This window comes from Schistocerca nitens, chromosome 1 (assembly GCF_023898315.1).
Source record: "Schistocerca nitens isolate TAMUIC-IGC-003100 chromosome 1, iqSchNite1.1, whole genome shotgun sequence".
In the NCBI taxonomy this organism is placed as follows: domain Eukaryota; kingdom Metazoa; phylum Arthropoda; class Insecta; order Orthoptera; family Acrididae; genus Schistocerca; species Schistocerca nitens.
Window position 1 is genome coordinate 705394715 of NC_064614.1, and position 13693 is coordinate 705408407.

The 13693-nt window shown below is 42.4% G+C and overlaps 1 protein-coding gene across 5 annotated transcripts in view; it reads right to left on the minus strand.

The window, feature by feature from the left end:
• The window catches only part of LOC126259741 (calcium homeostasis endoplasmic reticulum protein), a 335568-nt gene that overhangs the window by 155942 nt on the left and 165933 nt on the right, over window positions 1-13693 (minus strand). For all 5 annotated transcript variants that reach the window (XM_049956747.1, XM_049956756.1, XM_049956740.1 and 2 more), the window contains one exon: window positions 4887-4974. In XM_049956747.1, the coding sequence (XP_049812704.1) occupies window positions 4887-4974 (88 nt within the window). The remainder of the gene's footprint in view (window positions 1-4886; window positions 4975-13693) is intronic.

A 13693-nucleotide genomic window follows, 5' to 3' on the forward strand; every position in this document is an offset into this window, starting at 1 on the left:
ATATGGATCCTTCCCATCAACATCAGCTTTTCTGAATTGCACAGCTGGAAACTTTCCCTGCAATACATCCTACATTCCTGTAACCCCCTGCCCTCAACCTCCATTAATCACTGTCCTTATCCATGCAGCCCCTTCCCTGTTTCCACTGAAGCACTACACAACTGTCATTCCACCATCACACCCAGTCTGTTTACTTCTCTCCTTTTCCACTATTTCCCCTCCCACCCCCCTCTCCACTGCCCACCATCTAACCAGCAGCACTTTTCTTTCTGCCAACCCTACCATACTATCCCCCCCCCCCCCCCCCCAAATTTGGGATTCTGGGTTTTTAGGAAGGATTACTCTAGATGGCCCATGAATAGGTTAGCATAGGATGGTGCCATGCGGGTGCCCATAGCCGTACCGCAGATTTGTTTGTAGGTAATGCCACCAAAGGAGAAGTAATTGTCATGGAGACTAAGGAAGAGGTTGTTGATTTGGAATCCATAGGGTGTCTGGAAAGATAGTGTTCAATAGCAGTAAGGCCATCGGCATTAGGAATGTTAGTGTACAGGGAGGTGGCATCAATAGTTACGAGCAGGGCACCGTGTGGTAAACGGATAGGAACTGTGGCTCTCCATGACCAACTATATCCTCACCCACAATTACTTCTCCTTTGAAGGCATTACCTACAAACAAATCCACAGTACAGCTATGGGCACCCGCATGGCACCATCCTATGCTAACCTATTCATGGGCCATCTAGAGTAATCCTTCCTAAAAACCCAGAATCCCAAACCCCTCACCTGGTTCAGATTCATTGATGACATCTTTGCTATCTGGATTGAAGGTGAGGACACCTTATTCACATTCCTCCAGAACCTCAACAACTTCTCCCCCATTTGCTTCACCTGGTCCTACTCAACCCAACAAGCCACCTTCCTAGATGTTGACCTCCGCCTCAGAGATGGCTACATCAGTACCTCCGTCCATATCAATCCTACTAACCACCAGCAATACCTCCACTTCGACAGCTGCCACCCATTTCATACCAAGAAGTCCCTTCCGTACAGCCTAGCCACCTGTGGTCGTCGCATCTGCAGTGACGAGCAGTCCCTCTCTAAATATACCGAGGGTCTCACTGAAGCCTTCACTGACCATAATTATCCTCCCATCCTTGTACAAAAACAAATCTCCTGTGCCTTATCTTTCCAGTCTCCCACCACCTCCCAAAGTCCCACAGTCCTGCCACAGAGGAGCATTCCCCTCATAATTCAGTACCATACGGGACTGGAGCAACTGAATTACATTCTCCGCCAGGATTTCGATTAACTCTCATCGTGCCCTGAAATGAGAAATGTCCTACCCACTATCCTTCCCACCCCTCCTACCATGGTATTCCACCGTCCACCAAACCTACACAATATACTTGTCCATCCTCACACAACCCCTGCCCCAAATTCCTTACCTCATGGCTCATGCCCCTGTAATAGACCTAGATGCATGACCTGTCCCATACATCCTCCTACCATCACCTACTCCAGTCCGGTCACTAACATTACGTATCACATCAAAGGCAGGGCTACCTGTGAAACCAGTCAAGTGATCTACAAGCTAAGCTGCAACCACTGTGCTGCATTTTATGTAGGTATGACAACCAACACGCTGTCTGTCTGCATGAACAGCCACCGACAAACTGTGGCCAAAAAACAAGTGGACCACCCTGTAGCTGAACATGCTGCCAAACATGATACCCCTCATCTCAATGACTGCTACACATCCTGTGCCATATGGACCCTTCCCACCAACACCAGCTTTTCTGAATTGCGCAGGTGGGAACTTTCCCTGCAATACATCCTACGTTCCCGTAACCCTCCTGGCCTCAACTTTCGTTAGTCACTGTCCTCACCTATCGAGCCTCCTCCCTGTTTCCATTCCAGCACTACACAGCCGTCATTTCACCGCCACACCCAGTCTTTTAATTTTATTTCTCTCCTTTCCGCTACTTACCCCCTCCCCCCTTCACTCCTACCCTCCGTCTAAACTGCAACACTTCACTGTCCGCCACTCCCACCATACTATCCCTCCCCCTCCCCGCCCCAGCCTCCTCCTTACCACCACCCAGTCGCCACTCCCATCATGCACTGGTGTTGCTGCTCGCAGTGTAATTTCAGCTCTCTGAGGCTGCAGATGTGTGTGCAAGTTACGCTTCCGTGAGTTTGTGTGTCTACTGCTGACAAAGGCCTTAATGGCCGAAAGCTATGATTGTGTGAATCTTTTTATTGTGCCTATCGCAGCTCAGCATCTCAGCTATACGGTGAGTAGCAACTTTCCTTCCCTCGTATTGTTACACTCCATTGTCAATCATAAATGTGACAACAGAGCTTGTGTACACACTGTCATGTATCTCAATGGATCACTTCGTGACAAGAATAATTATCGATATCTCGTATGCCAGCAGGACTGGCATACTTCACAGTGACACCCTTCAAACACTCGACAGACATCATGAGACACAAACTTTGAAGATTTATCTTGTAGTGGTTGTTTGCAGCCACAAATCCCAGCTGACGTCCACTACCTCCAATTATGATTCATAGGTACCCTCAGGAGAATAGAACAGTACTGCATACTACGTTCTTGATGAGATATATTGATCTGGACAGCTTGCAGCCATTCCACGTAATAAATTTGGTCCCTAGGCAGCCGTTATGAAAACAGATCAATCTGTGCAGAATTGTGGTGTGAGTAGAATGTGGACATAGGAACACCTGGAATGGAAGCAGGATTAATGTCTAGGGTTCTCTTCACTGATTAGAGCAGGATTTGTCTGAAACCTGATAATCATCACAGAAGACGGTAGAGATGGCCAGGTATCATAGTACATTTCAAACATGCAGTCCCAAAGATTCTGGAGAGAGATAGGTCAGTATGCGTTGAGTTCCCATCACGCATAGATACTGGATCTTATCAATTGTAATTTGAAAGCTGTGCAGTACTGGAACAGGACCCTCCGACCTATTGTCCAACCCTAAAGTTAATATTTGATGACATGTTTATCTTTCAAGTCTATAAGGCATTAGCACATCATCCTTAGTCCATGAACACGTTCCTCCAGGATGCAGGAATCAACTGCAGTACTCCCACCATGAATCTGATTGAGCATGCTTGGGACTGAAACTTAACAGCATGATGTCACAGGAATTCTCATTACAGATCGGATGACCTTCGGAAGCCTACTGTCAAAGAATGGGGCACATTTTGGCAGCAATGTATTGACCATCTTGTTTGAAGACATGCATCTGGTGCAAAATTAAGAACTCGCTAATAGCATATGTGAAAGAAATCTGGTTGGGAATACTGATGAAGGAGAGACTAATGTACAAGGGCAGTCTGAAAAGTTCTTGATCTGATACTGAAAATGACAATTTCTGCTTTCAAAGAAGTCTTATTTTTCAACACAATCTTCTCTAATACAAATAAATTTCATCCAGCTGTGTTCCAATGTCATTGTCCCCTCTCTAGAGGATTCGCCCTGAAGTGCTGCAAGGAACCCATCTACAGCCTCAGTGGCTTCTTGATGTGACAAAAGTGCTGACCAGCAATGAATTTCTTAAGTTTTGAGAGTAAATGGAAGTCTGAGGGAGCCAAATCTAGGGTGGGTGTTCCAGCACTTCATAGTCCAAATCGTTCAATTTTCCCACTGCCAAGTCATTTTTGTGGGCAGGTGCAATCTCCTGATGGAAGATGTTTTTTTCCTTCTTTAAGCCACGTCAGTTTTCACAAATGCTTGCCTCCAGTTTTGTTAGAAGTTGAGATAGTACTCTCCAGTTACAGTTTTATCTTTTTCAAGATATCAGTCAGCAAATTTCATTTTGCATCTCAAAACATCAATACCATGATCTTTCCTCGACTTCTTTGGAGCTGAAGAATCGGCTTCTGTCTACTTCATGGATTACTGTTTGGATTTGGGTGTGTAGTGGTGAATCAAATATTGCATCCACTGTCACAGATCGATGAAAAAAATCACTTCTATTTTCCCTAAAATGCACCAAGCACTTATTGGAAAGTGTTACGCAAATGTTTTTGTGATCGGCAGTAAGCTCACGTGGCACCAATCTCGCACAAAGCTTTCTTATGTCAATTCTGGTGCAAGACATTGCAACACATACCTTTGATATCCATACAGCATTTGCAAATTCTATGCATCTTTGTATCCAATTTTCCAAAATCATGTCATGCACTTCTTCAAGGATTTCCAGTGTGCTCACACATTTTAGCTGTACATCACATGGATAACCTTGGATGCATTCATGGTCAAGTTTAAAATTGGCCGTCCATTTCTTCATGGTGGAAAATGAAGGTGAAGAGGTGTCATACACATTTAAAATTAGTAAATGACGTTTGTATGGCATTAAATCTTATTTTACGAAAAATTTAATCACTGTACAATACTTGATTCCCTGCCCCCAACATCACGCACACTACAACTGCTTCAAATGATTGCCTACTGATGACTGCTGCCTGGACTGACTTGCAATTTTACGTGGCATGTACTAATGTGTGTACCAAGGCAATGTGAAAAAAATTACACGAGTGGTGCTTCGATCTCTGGGCAAGGGCAAGAACTTTTCAGGCAGCCTTCGTACATAATTCAAACTGGTAACTAATGAGAAGTTAGAATTTTCCACTTAAAGCATCATACCACAAAGACACCAATGGAAAATAAACTATCTGGATGGAGAAACACACGTTACTGGTGACAGAACTATGACAACATATACAAACATTTTGTTTTACATTTAACAGTTAGTGCGTACACTAAAACTAGAATCATAATAGTACTGAAGTAGTACAATTTGATTTTAACTACACTGATAAGACTGACATCACACCACACTACATACCATTGGTGACTGACTGTACTGCTGCACTTGCAACCGCAGCTGCAACCTGCTGCTGCTGTTCGAGGGTTTGCTTCTGTTGCTCTAGTGCCTGAAAATATTATTAGACAAATAAACTCTAGACAACCTTGTTAATGTATTAATAATTATCAAGCTTGCTCTAATATATACACACAAGTTAACATTGTCCTGTGATGAGGGGCAATCCTTAGCACAAAAGCTGGGAATAATGCTGGTCTTAAAATTTTCTTTTGCTCTCCGATTTCCTCATTAATGCACAGCATCAACCGTATTCAGAAACAACTTCTGAAGTGGATTATATACTGACTGTCCATAATCCAGCTGGAATTCACACAAGCTTTGTAGAACTACAACAGACACTCTCAAGCTAGCCCCTCTACAGTTTTCCCCATCAATTATCTGTGGCTGAGGCAATTTAAGATGTTCTTTATCTGGTTGTCTTTTGTTTTCAGATGTATCAAGTGTCGCAACCAGGCTAGTTCACTTCAAAACTTAGGCCCCGATACCTACACAGATTTTCGAAACTGAAAGCAGCACTCCTTATTTTCAGTTCAGGTGGACTGAAAGCAACACAAGACAGTGAAAATTACACACTTTTTTATGGAGAAAGTTTGTAACCACAGCTTATTTTGCCCAATCTACTAATCATCAGAAGAAGCTGGAAATGTCTTATCATTATAGTGGAGGAGGAAATAATATGACAAAATCATCCAGAAAAAGCCAATACTGAATGGAACTTGCATAACAGCTACTGCAAATTTGGTTATATTTAATAAGGACCCTTGGGAGACATCTTTCTCTATTCCAAAACGATCAGATAGGACATGCATAATCCAGTATATAAAGGAAACATTGTACAAAAAGAATTGTAAAAAGATCGGTAGTTGTCACTGGAATTCAGGTCACTGAACTGTCTGAAGATGATGTATTTCCAAGTAGTAGCAGCAACTTTCAATATGTCGAACAAATCTCCAACTAGGTACTGTTTGCATAAGAAAGACTTTTGGATTTTGACCTCCAGACAGATCAGGTTATCAGGAGTTGAATACGTCATGAATCCATACTGGAAGCAACTGAAGAGCCTCTTGGTTCCTTAACTCAAGTTAATTGGCGGTTCACCATGTACAGTAGGGTCTTTCCTGCACAGCTTGTAAGAGTGACACTACAATACCTACATGGAGATGTGCAGTTATCCCTGGCTTCAGCAAATAATTAAGACTGTGTAATTCCAAAAATTTGTATTTCCTAGTCTAAAACAATGAAAATAATCAACTATTGACAATTAATATAAATGGATAGGTAAAAAATCTACTCACCAAGCAGTAGCAGGAGAACACAACACAACACAACACAACACACACACACACACACACACACACGCACAAAAGATTTAACTTTTACAAGTTTTTAGAGCTTCCTGCCAGGAGGAGAAGCCACTGGCTCTGAAAGCTTGTAAAAGTTAAACATTTTTGTGCGTGTGTTCTTCTGCCACTGCTCGGTGAGTAGATTCTTATATTTCCTGGACTGTTAGATTTTATTAAATAAAGCCAGCTGGATTTCTTTCGCCTTTCTATTAAGGTATAAATACTGTAGAATGACTGAACATTAAAAAGGGCAGTGTCTTGGTTCACTGGCAGAGTAGATTCCAGATCCCATTCACTGAGGGGGTTATTACATTATACATTGTTGTTGGAATAAAGTCGACAATACAAGTTTTTGCCACTTCCTTCTGTTGACAAAAAGCTTGGTCTATCCTTAGTATTGGCAGAAATACAAGTTCAGTGTTATGCCCTTGCACTAAAACTCTCTCCAGAAGCTGTTAGCACACTGCCTTTTGTGACAGATACTGGCAACATTCCAATGGAGTTTATAAAATTAGTGGTTCATGGTATGCTTAACTGAGCTCATAAACCCTTTATAGGATCTTCATTTGCTCTCCCCATTATACAACTGGCTATTGCCTTCATTATCTGAAAGTTGTGAGGCCCACAACAGTTTGTCGGCACTTGAAATGCTGCATACCTGATCGCAGAACAGCACTATTCACTTTGTCAATGGCAGGTGATCAGAAAACTGTGGAATAGATGCAACATCAGCTCGGTGGCTCACATTCATTATCATTCTTGAATGAAAAAACGACCAGCTGGCTGAACAGCATTCTAACACTGCCTAATCTGCTACATGTATACACATTGGATACTGACCACCTGAGTGAAAAATTGACCATCACTTCCCACTGAGCAGTCTCAAGGTGGTCTGGGGACCATACTGGAAAATGACCTCTGTAGAACTGCTGAAGTGTGTTCGCTGTCCTACATTCAGAAGGCATAGCATTTCCCTTTGCGCAATTCAGTCAACAGCTCTGCCAATGGAGCGAGTCGTAATGAGAGCCCAAAGCACATTACGTGACTTGAAGTCCCGACAAAAAGACGAATGGTAAAGGGAAATGTGTGATTAGATGGTTGAGTTATTAAGTGTGTATCTCTTTGTTTGAGGGCACATAATGGGAACATACTGCTACCCTGTTTGGTGCATTTTCTACAGAAGTAACTGCTCGTGCAGCAGTATCTACGGGAAGGAGAGTGGAGTGGTTTTCATCCTTGACAAATACTCGTATGACCACTACCTCTCCCTACTGAGACCCACTTTTCCTATGGAAAATATAACCTCTCAACAGAGTGGTGTCAACTGTTTTAAATCTATCTCTTGCACAAACATTAAATGCAACCTCAACTGTGTTAATAATTTCAGCTTCTGCATGTGAGGGGAAGTTGCACTGTAATATATGGAAGCCCCACTCTATTAGCGTTTCTCCAGGCCCTTATTAACTCCTCCCCTCCCCCCTCCATAGCCGCTCCCTGCTTTTCAATCCATTTATACGGGGAATTTGTGATGTTTAGGAAGAAAATAGAAGGTATCTTTGGTTCCCTAGATTTCCAGGTATCTTAATCACATTCATCAGACAGCATCAGCTCCACCAGCTAGATATATTTGGATCTGTTTCCTTTAATTATTATGTTAGTGCATAAGTTCATAGTGTTTCTGTTCTGCATGATGGTATTCCAGTTGCCATGGGTTTACTTATTGATTGCCATTTTGGCATTTGGAGATAGTAAGTGGAGCTGTGGATGCTAGAAAATGGAATGCCATGAGGAGAAATTGGAACATTTCCGCCATATTCTTCTGTCTGAGTTCAATAGATGGGTGAGCAGCTAGAAACATCTACACCTTATATGGGGATAATGATCAAGGATAGAGCATGGCAAGAAAATGGTTTTCTTATTGTAAGAAAAATCATTGTGACATCAGTGGCTCTCTATGTTCCAGAAGGACTTCTTGGTTTGATGAAGATCATTTAAATGCATTAATCCACAATGATCCACTTCATGTGTACATGAGAATTGACAAATGTGATGAACTGTGATCATTCCGCCATTGTGAGACATTTACATGCAATGGGGAAGGTTCAAAAATCGAGTGTACAGGTACCATGTGCTCTAAGCAAAAATACTAAAATGTAAACTTTCACGGCCGGAAATATCATGTCCATTATAATTATCCGGGCTGTTATGCCGTGGTCGGTTGATGAATTCTGAGGTGATTCCCAACGTTTCGTCTCCGACTGCGGGAGACATCTTCAAGGGGGTCCGTAGCTTGATGGTCCAACACACACACTGGCTCGCTACTGACTGCCGCTAAATTCCGTGTCCGCGCGCCCCCGCGCCGCGGCGTGACGTCACGTGTTTTGAAAACGTCAGTGCAATTGGCCGCTGTCCGTCGCCGTCGATCGCCGTTGCCATCACCCAGTAGTGGACGAGTGGTACACATCTTCTTTAACACCGGCATCCATATACCGTTTAATTTGACGCCCTCCTCCTTTCGGTTGAAATTATTTGGGTGTTTAGCGATTTCGATTGCCTCCCTGTAGAGCCTTTCGTAGTATCCGCTCGTGGCCGCTAGTACTTGCGTCTCCTCGAAACGAATATTGTGGTTCCCTGGCTGGAAAGCATGCTCCGCAACAGCTGATCGTTCCGTTTCTCCTCTTCTACAATTTCCCTTGTGCTCTTCCAAACGTTTAGAAACAGTTCTTTTGGTGGTACCCACATAAACATCACCACAGCTGCATGGGATCCTATACACTCCAGATTTTTCCAATGGTTTGCGAGCGTCCTTGGCAGGCCTAAGGTATTCCTGTATCTTACTGGTGGGCTTGTAAATTACGGTAATATTCCGCTTCGTCAAGATCCTCCCTATTCTTTCCGTTACATTTTTAACAAACGGCAGGAAAACCTTAGATTTTGCAGTAGCCTGTACATCAGTATGATTTCTGGGTGGCTGCCTCAACGCACGTTTTATTTCGGCGGACGAATATCCGTTCTTCGTTAGTGCATTGTGGAGATGTTCCATCTCAGCGTCGAGCAACTCAGGTTCACAAATATTTCTAGCTCTGTCCGCTAACGTCTTGATAACACCCCGCTTCTGTTGTGGGTGGTGGTTCGAATCCCGGTGCAAATAACGGTCCGTGTGCGTGGGTTTGCGGTACACTGAGTGGCCCAAACTACCATTTTCGTTTCTAAACACAAGCACATCGAGGAAATGTAGTTTGCCGTCTACCTCCTCGCCCATAGTAAATTGAATGGCATAGTGGTCCAGCCGGAGGACATATTGGTCAGCTTCGATGTGGTATCGCTGTTTACCATGGTTCCACTTAATGATGTATTGGAACAGCTGGATCGAATTTTTCCTGCCGATATTTTAGAGCTGTTTAAGTGTTGTTTGACGACCACATACTTCAAGTGGAATGAAAAGTTTTATGAGCAAACGGATGGCGTAGCTATGGGAAGCCCCCTAAGGCCCGTAATTGCAAACTTCTTTATGGAGAAATTCGAAGAACAGGCCTTAGGTACTGCCAGCAAGAAACCAAATATATGGTTCCGATACGTGGATGACACGTTTGTGTTGTGGAGACATGGTAGGGAGGAACTAAGCTGGTTCCACGAACATCTGAACAGTATAAACTCAAGAATTCAGTTTACTATAGACAAGGAGGTAGACGGCAAACTACATTTCCTCGATGTGCTTGTGTTTAGAAATGAAAATGGTAGTTTGGGCCACTCAGTGTACCGCAAACCCACGCACACGGACCGTTATTTGCACCGGGATTCGAACCACCACCCACAACAGAAGCGGGGTGTTATCAAGACGTTAGCGGACAGAGCTAGAAATATTTGTGAACCTGAGTTGCTCGACGCTGAGATGGAACATCTCCACAATGCACTAACGAAGAACGGATATTCGTCCGCCGAAATAAAACGTGCGTTGAGGCAGCCACCCAGAAATCATACTGATGTACAGGCTACTGCAAAATCTAAGGTTTTCCTGCCGTTTGTTAAAAATGTAACGGAAAGAATAGGGAGGATCTTGACGAAGCGGAATATTACCGTAATTTACAAGCCCACCAGTAAGATACAGGAATACCTTAGGCCTGCCAAGGACGCTCGCAAACCATTGGAAAAATCTGGAGTGTATAGGATCCCATGCAGCTGTGGTGATGTTTATGTGGGTACCACCAAAAGAACTGTTTCTAAACGTTTGGAAGAGCACAAGGGAAATTGTAGAAGAGGAGAAACGGAACGATCAACTGTTGCGGAGCATGCTTTCCAGCCAGGGAACCACAATATTCGTTTCGAGGAGACGCAAGTACTAGCGGCCACGAGCGGATACTACGAAAGGCTCTACAGGGAGGCAATCGAAATCGCTAAACACCCAAATAATTTCAACCGAAAGGAGGAGGGCGTCAAATTAAACGGTATATGGATGCCGGTGTTAAAGAAGATGTGTACCACTCGTCCACTACTGGGTGATGGCAACGGCGATCGACGGCGACGGACAGCGGCCAATTGCACTGACGTTTTCAAAACACGTGACGTCACGCCGCGGCGCGGGGGCGCGCGGACACGGAATTTAGCGGCAGTCAGTAGCGAGCCAGTGTGTGTGTTGGACCATCAAGCTACGGACCCCCTTGAAGATGTCTCCCGCAGTCGGAGACGAAACGTTGGGAATCACCTCAGAATTCATCAACCGACCACGGCATAACAGCCCGGATAATTATAATGGACTAAGCAAAAATGACAAAAATCAGTGACTGGGCATAAGTGCGTCTCTGCTTGCTCGTCATCAATTGGCTCACAAACAGCACTGACCATTCCGATCCTGTATCATTACTGGTGATGAGAAATGGTGTCTCTGAAAGCAGTAACTCCCCTTAAAAAGACCTGCACGTACCCACAAAAGATAATGTTATGCATCCGATGGAATAGCAACAGTGTGGTATAGTATGAATTGCTTCCCTGAGCTGTAACTTTTGAAATTTATTGTCAATGATTGAGAGGTCTTGCAGATAATCAACAAATAATGAAGAGGAAGAATGCATGAAATGATACTACTCCACGATAATGCCTGCCTGCATTCTGATAGACTGATAAAACACTTTACTGGAGTTGGGTTGGGCAGTGATTCCACACTCATCTTATTCATCTGACCTCGTTCTCTCAGATTTTCACCTTTTCTGCTCTCTATGGAACAACTTTCAAGGAACTTCCTATCTAGATGAAAACGCACTCCGAACATGGCTCAATGAATTCTTTGACTAAAAACCACTTGATTTCTACATTTGCGGAATCAAAAAGTTACCCCAGTGTTGGCAGACTGTTGTAGAGAGTGAAGGAAAATATATTATTGATGAATAATGACTCTGTTATGTGGAACTGTTGTGTTTATCAAAATTATGGAAAAACACTGCAAACTTACACACTTACCCAATATTTTGAGTCTTCACACAATGTTTCTCTTTTGGATAATACATGTTTGCCTTATCTTCTATGTCTGATCGGACATATGGGAACCTTTGGAAAAGTACCATATTGCAAGTTCACTTGCAAGCAGAATTATCAACACTAGTGTTCTATGTGTTTGAGTAGCTGCATAAACTTTTTGCACTGCCTTTTTGAAGTGTAGGACGTATTAAAGGCAGGATGTTATTGATACTTCGTGAGCTTTCTTCACTTCAGTATAACAGATGCACTTTTGTGATTTTCAGCAACTGCACCTTTTCACTGTCAGTGAACAATGAACATTTGTCTCATTATACAGTTGCCCAAGCAGTTCACCCAAAAGAGCGATGACAAAATTGAAATAACTGGTTAATGAACTGCCTGTCTACACCTCTTATACCCTCTCTGACTTTTGTATGGGTTTTGCACGAAACTAAGAAGTACTCAGTTAAAGAATACGACATGTTAAAAGAGCAAAAGTAAAATCATAATTTTTTTTTACTAACAAACTTCATGTTCTGTGCAGTTCCTGTAAGAGTATCCCATCTTTTTCTATCATTGTGCTACAGAAATGAGAGGAAGTAACCATTTCATTGCTTTGAACTTTTTGGTTGTAATGGAGAGTGAACTTTAATTAAACATTTAACATTACATCACTTCTCTACATATTCCATCGGTACATTAGAGCCCTTCAATAACAGTTGTTTTGCTTACATTTCTGTTAACAACCATCTAATGAAGATCAACTTAGTGTCCAGTAACTTAAATGTTTATTGTTCGTATTGTATCACAAAGAAAATTCACTTGAGAAAACTATAAAATTACAAGGAGAGAGAATGCTGGCCAGTAATATCAATAGATACATTTAAAAGTGTAAAATTATTCCCAGTTTTTGGAATTATTAACTAAAAAGGTGGAGGCAGTCATATACTTGCATAGGCTGTTCTTTTATTCTGAATATACACTTTATTCAATTATTAGCAATTACCTAATTTTGACCTTGGGAACTGTCAAGGTAAATAACAATAATACTTTTGTAATATCCATAGCATGATGCACCCAGTAGTGTGGGGGGATATCCCTAACAAGAGTTCAGCATAACCATAGTAGGTAATGACGTAACTGCCATAGATTTGAAGTCCATAAGTAAAAGTGCTTGCAGGTGTGAATATTGTCAAGCTATCACTTTAGTAAGTCATGGATGCACAATACTGGCACATATTACTTACAGAACAATGGAAAAACTGGAAGAGGCCTACCTCAAGGATGACTCTACGACTTATCCTAGAAGGCAGGTTAACAAAAGGCAACCCTAAACTCTCTGAAATTCTGAAGGCAGAAAATATAAAACACAGGAAGTGAAATGTTATTTGCAATTTGTACAGAAACCGGACTGCAGTTGCAAGAGTCAAAGGACATGAAAGGGAAGTAGTGCTTGAAAATGGAGTGAGACAGGGTAGTATCCCCAATAACATTCAATGTGTACACTGAACAAGCTGTGTAGGAACCAAGAAGAAATTTGAATAGGAAATTAAAGTTTGGGGAGGAGAAATATAAACTTGCCAATGGTACTGTAATTCTGTCAGAGACAGCAACGGACTGGGTGCAGCAGAGGAATGGAATGGGTAGTATCTTGAAGAGAGGTTATAGGGTGAACATCAACAGAAGTTAAACAAGGATAATGGAACTGTCAAGACAGTGCTGAGACAATTAGGTACAAAATGAGATACTAAAAGTAGAAGATGAGTTTTGCCATTTCAGCAGCAAAATAACTGATGATGGGTGAAGATGAGAGGACATATAATTCAGACTGAACAAAGCAAGAAAAGTGTTTCTGAAAACGGTGAATTTGCTAAACATCAAATATAAATTGAAGTGTTAGGAAGTCTTTTCTGAAGGTATATGCCTGGAAAGAAGCCTTGTATGGAAGCGAAATGTCTGGGACAAACAGTTCAG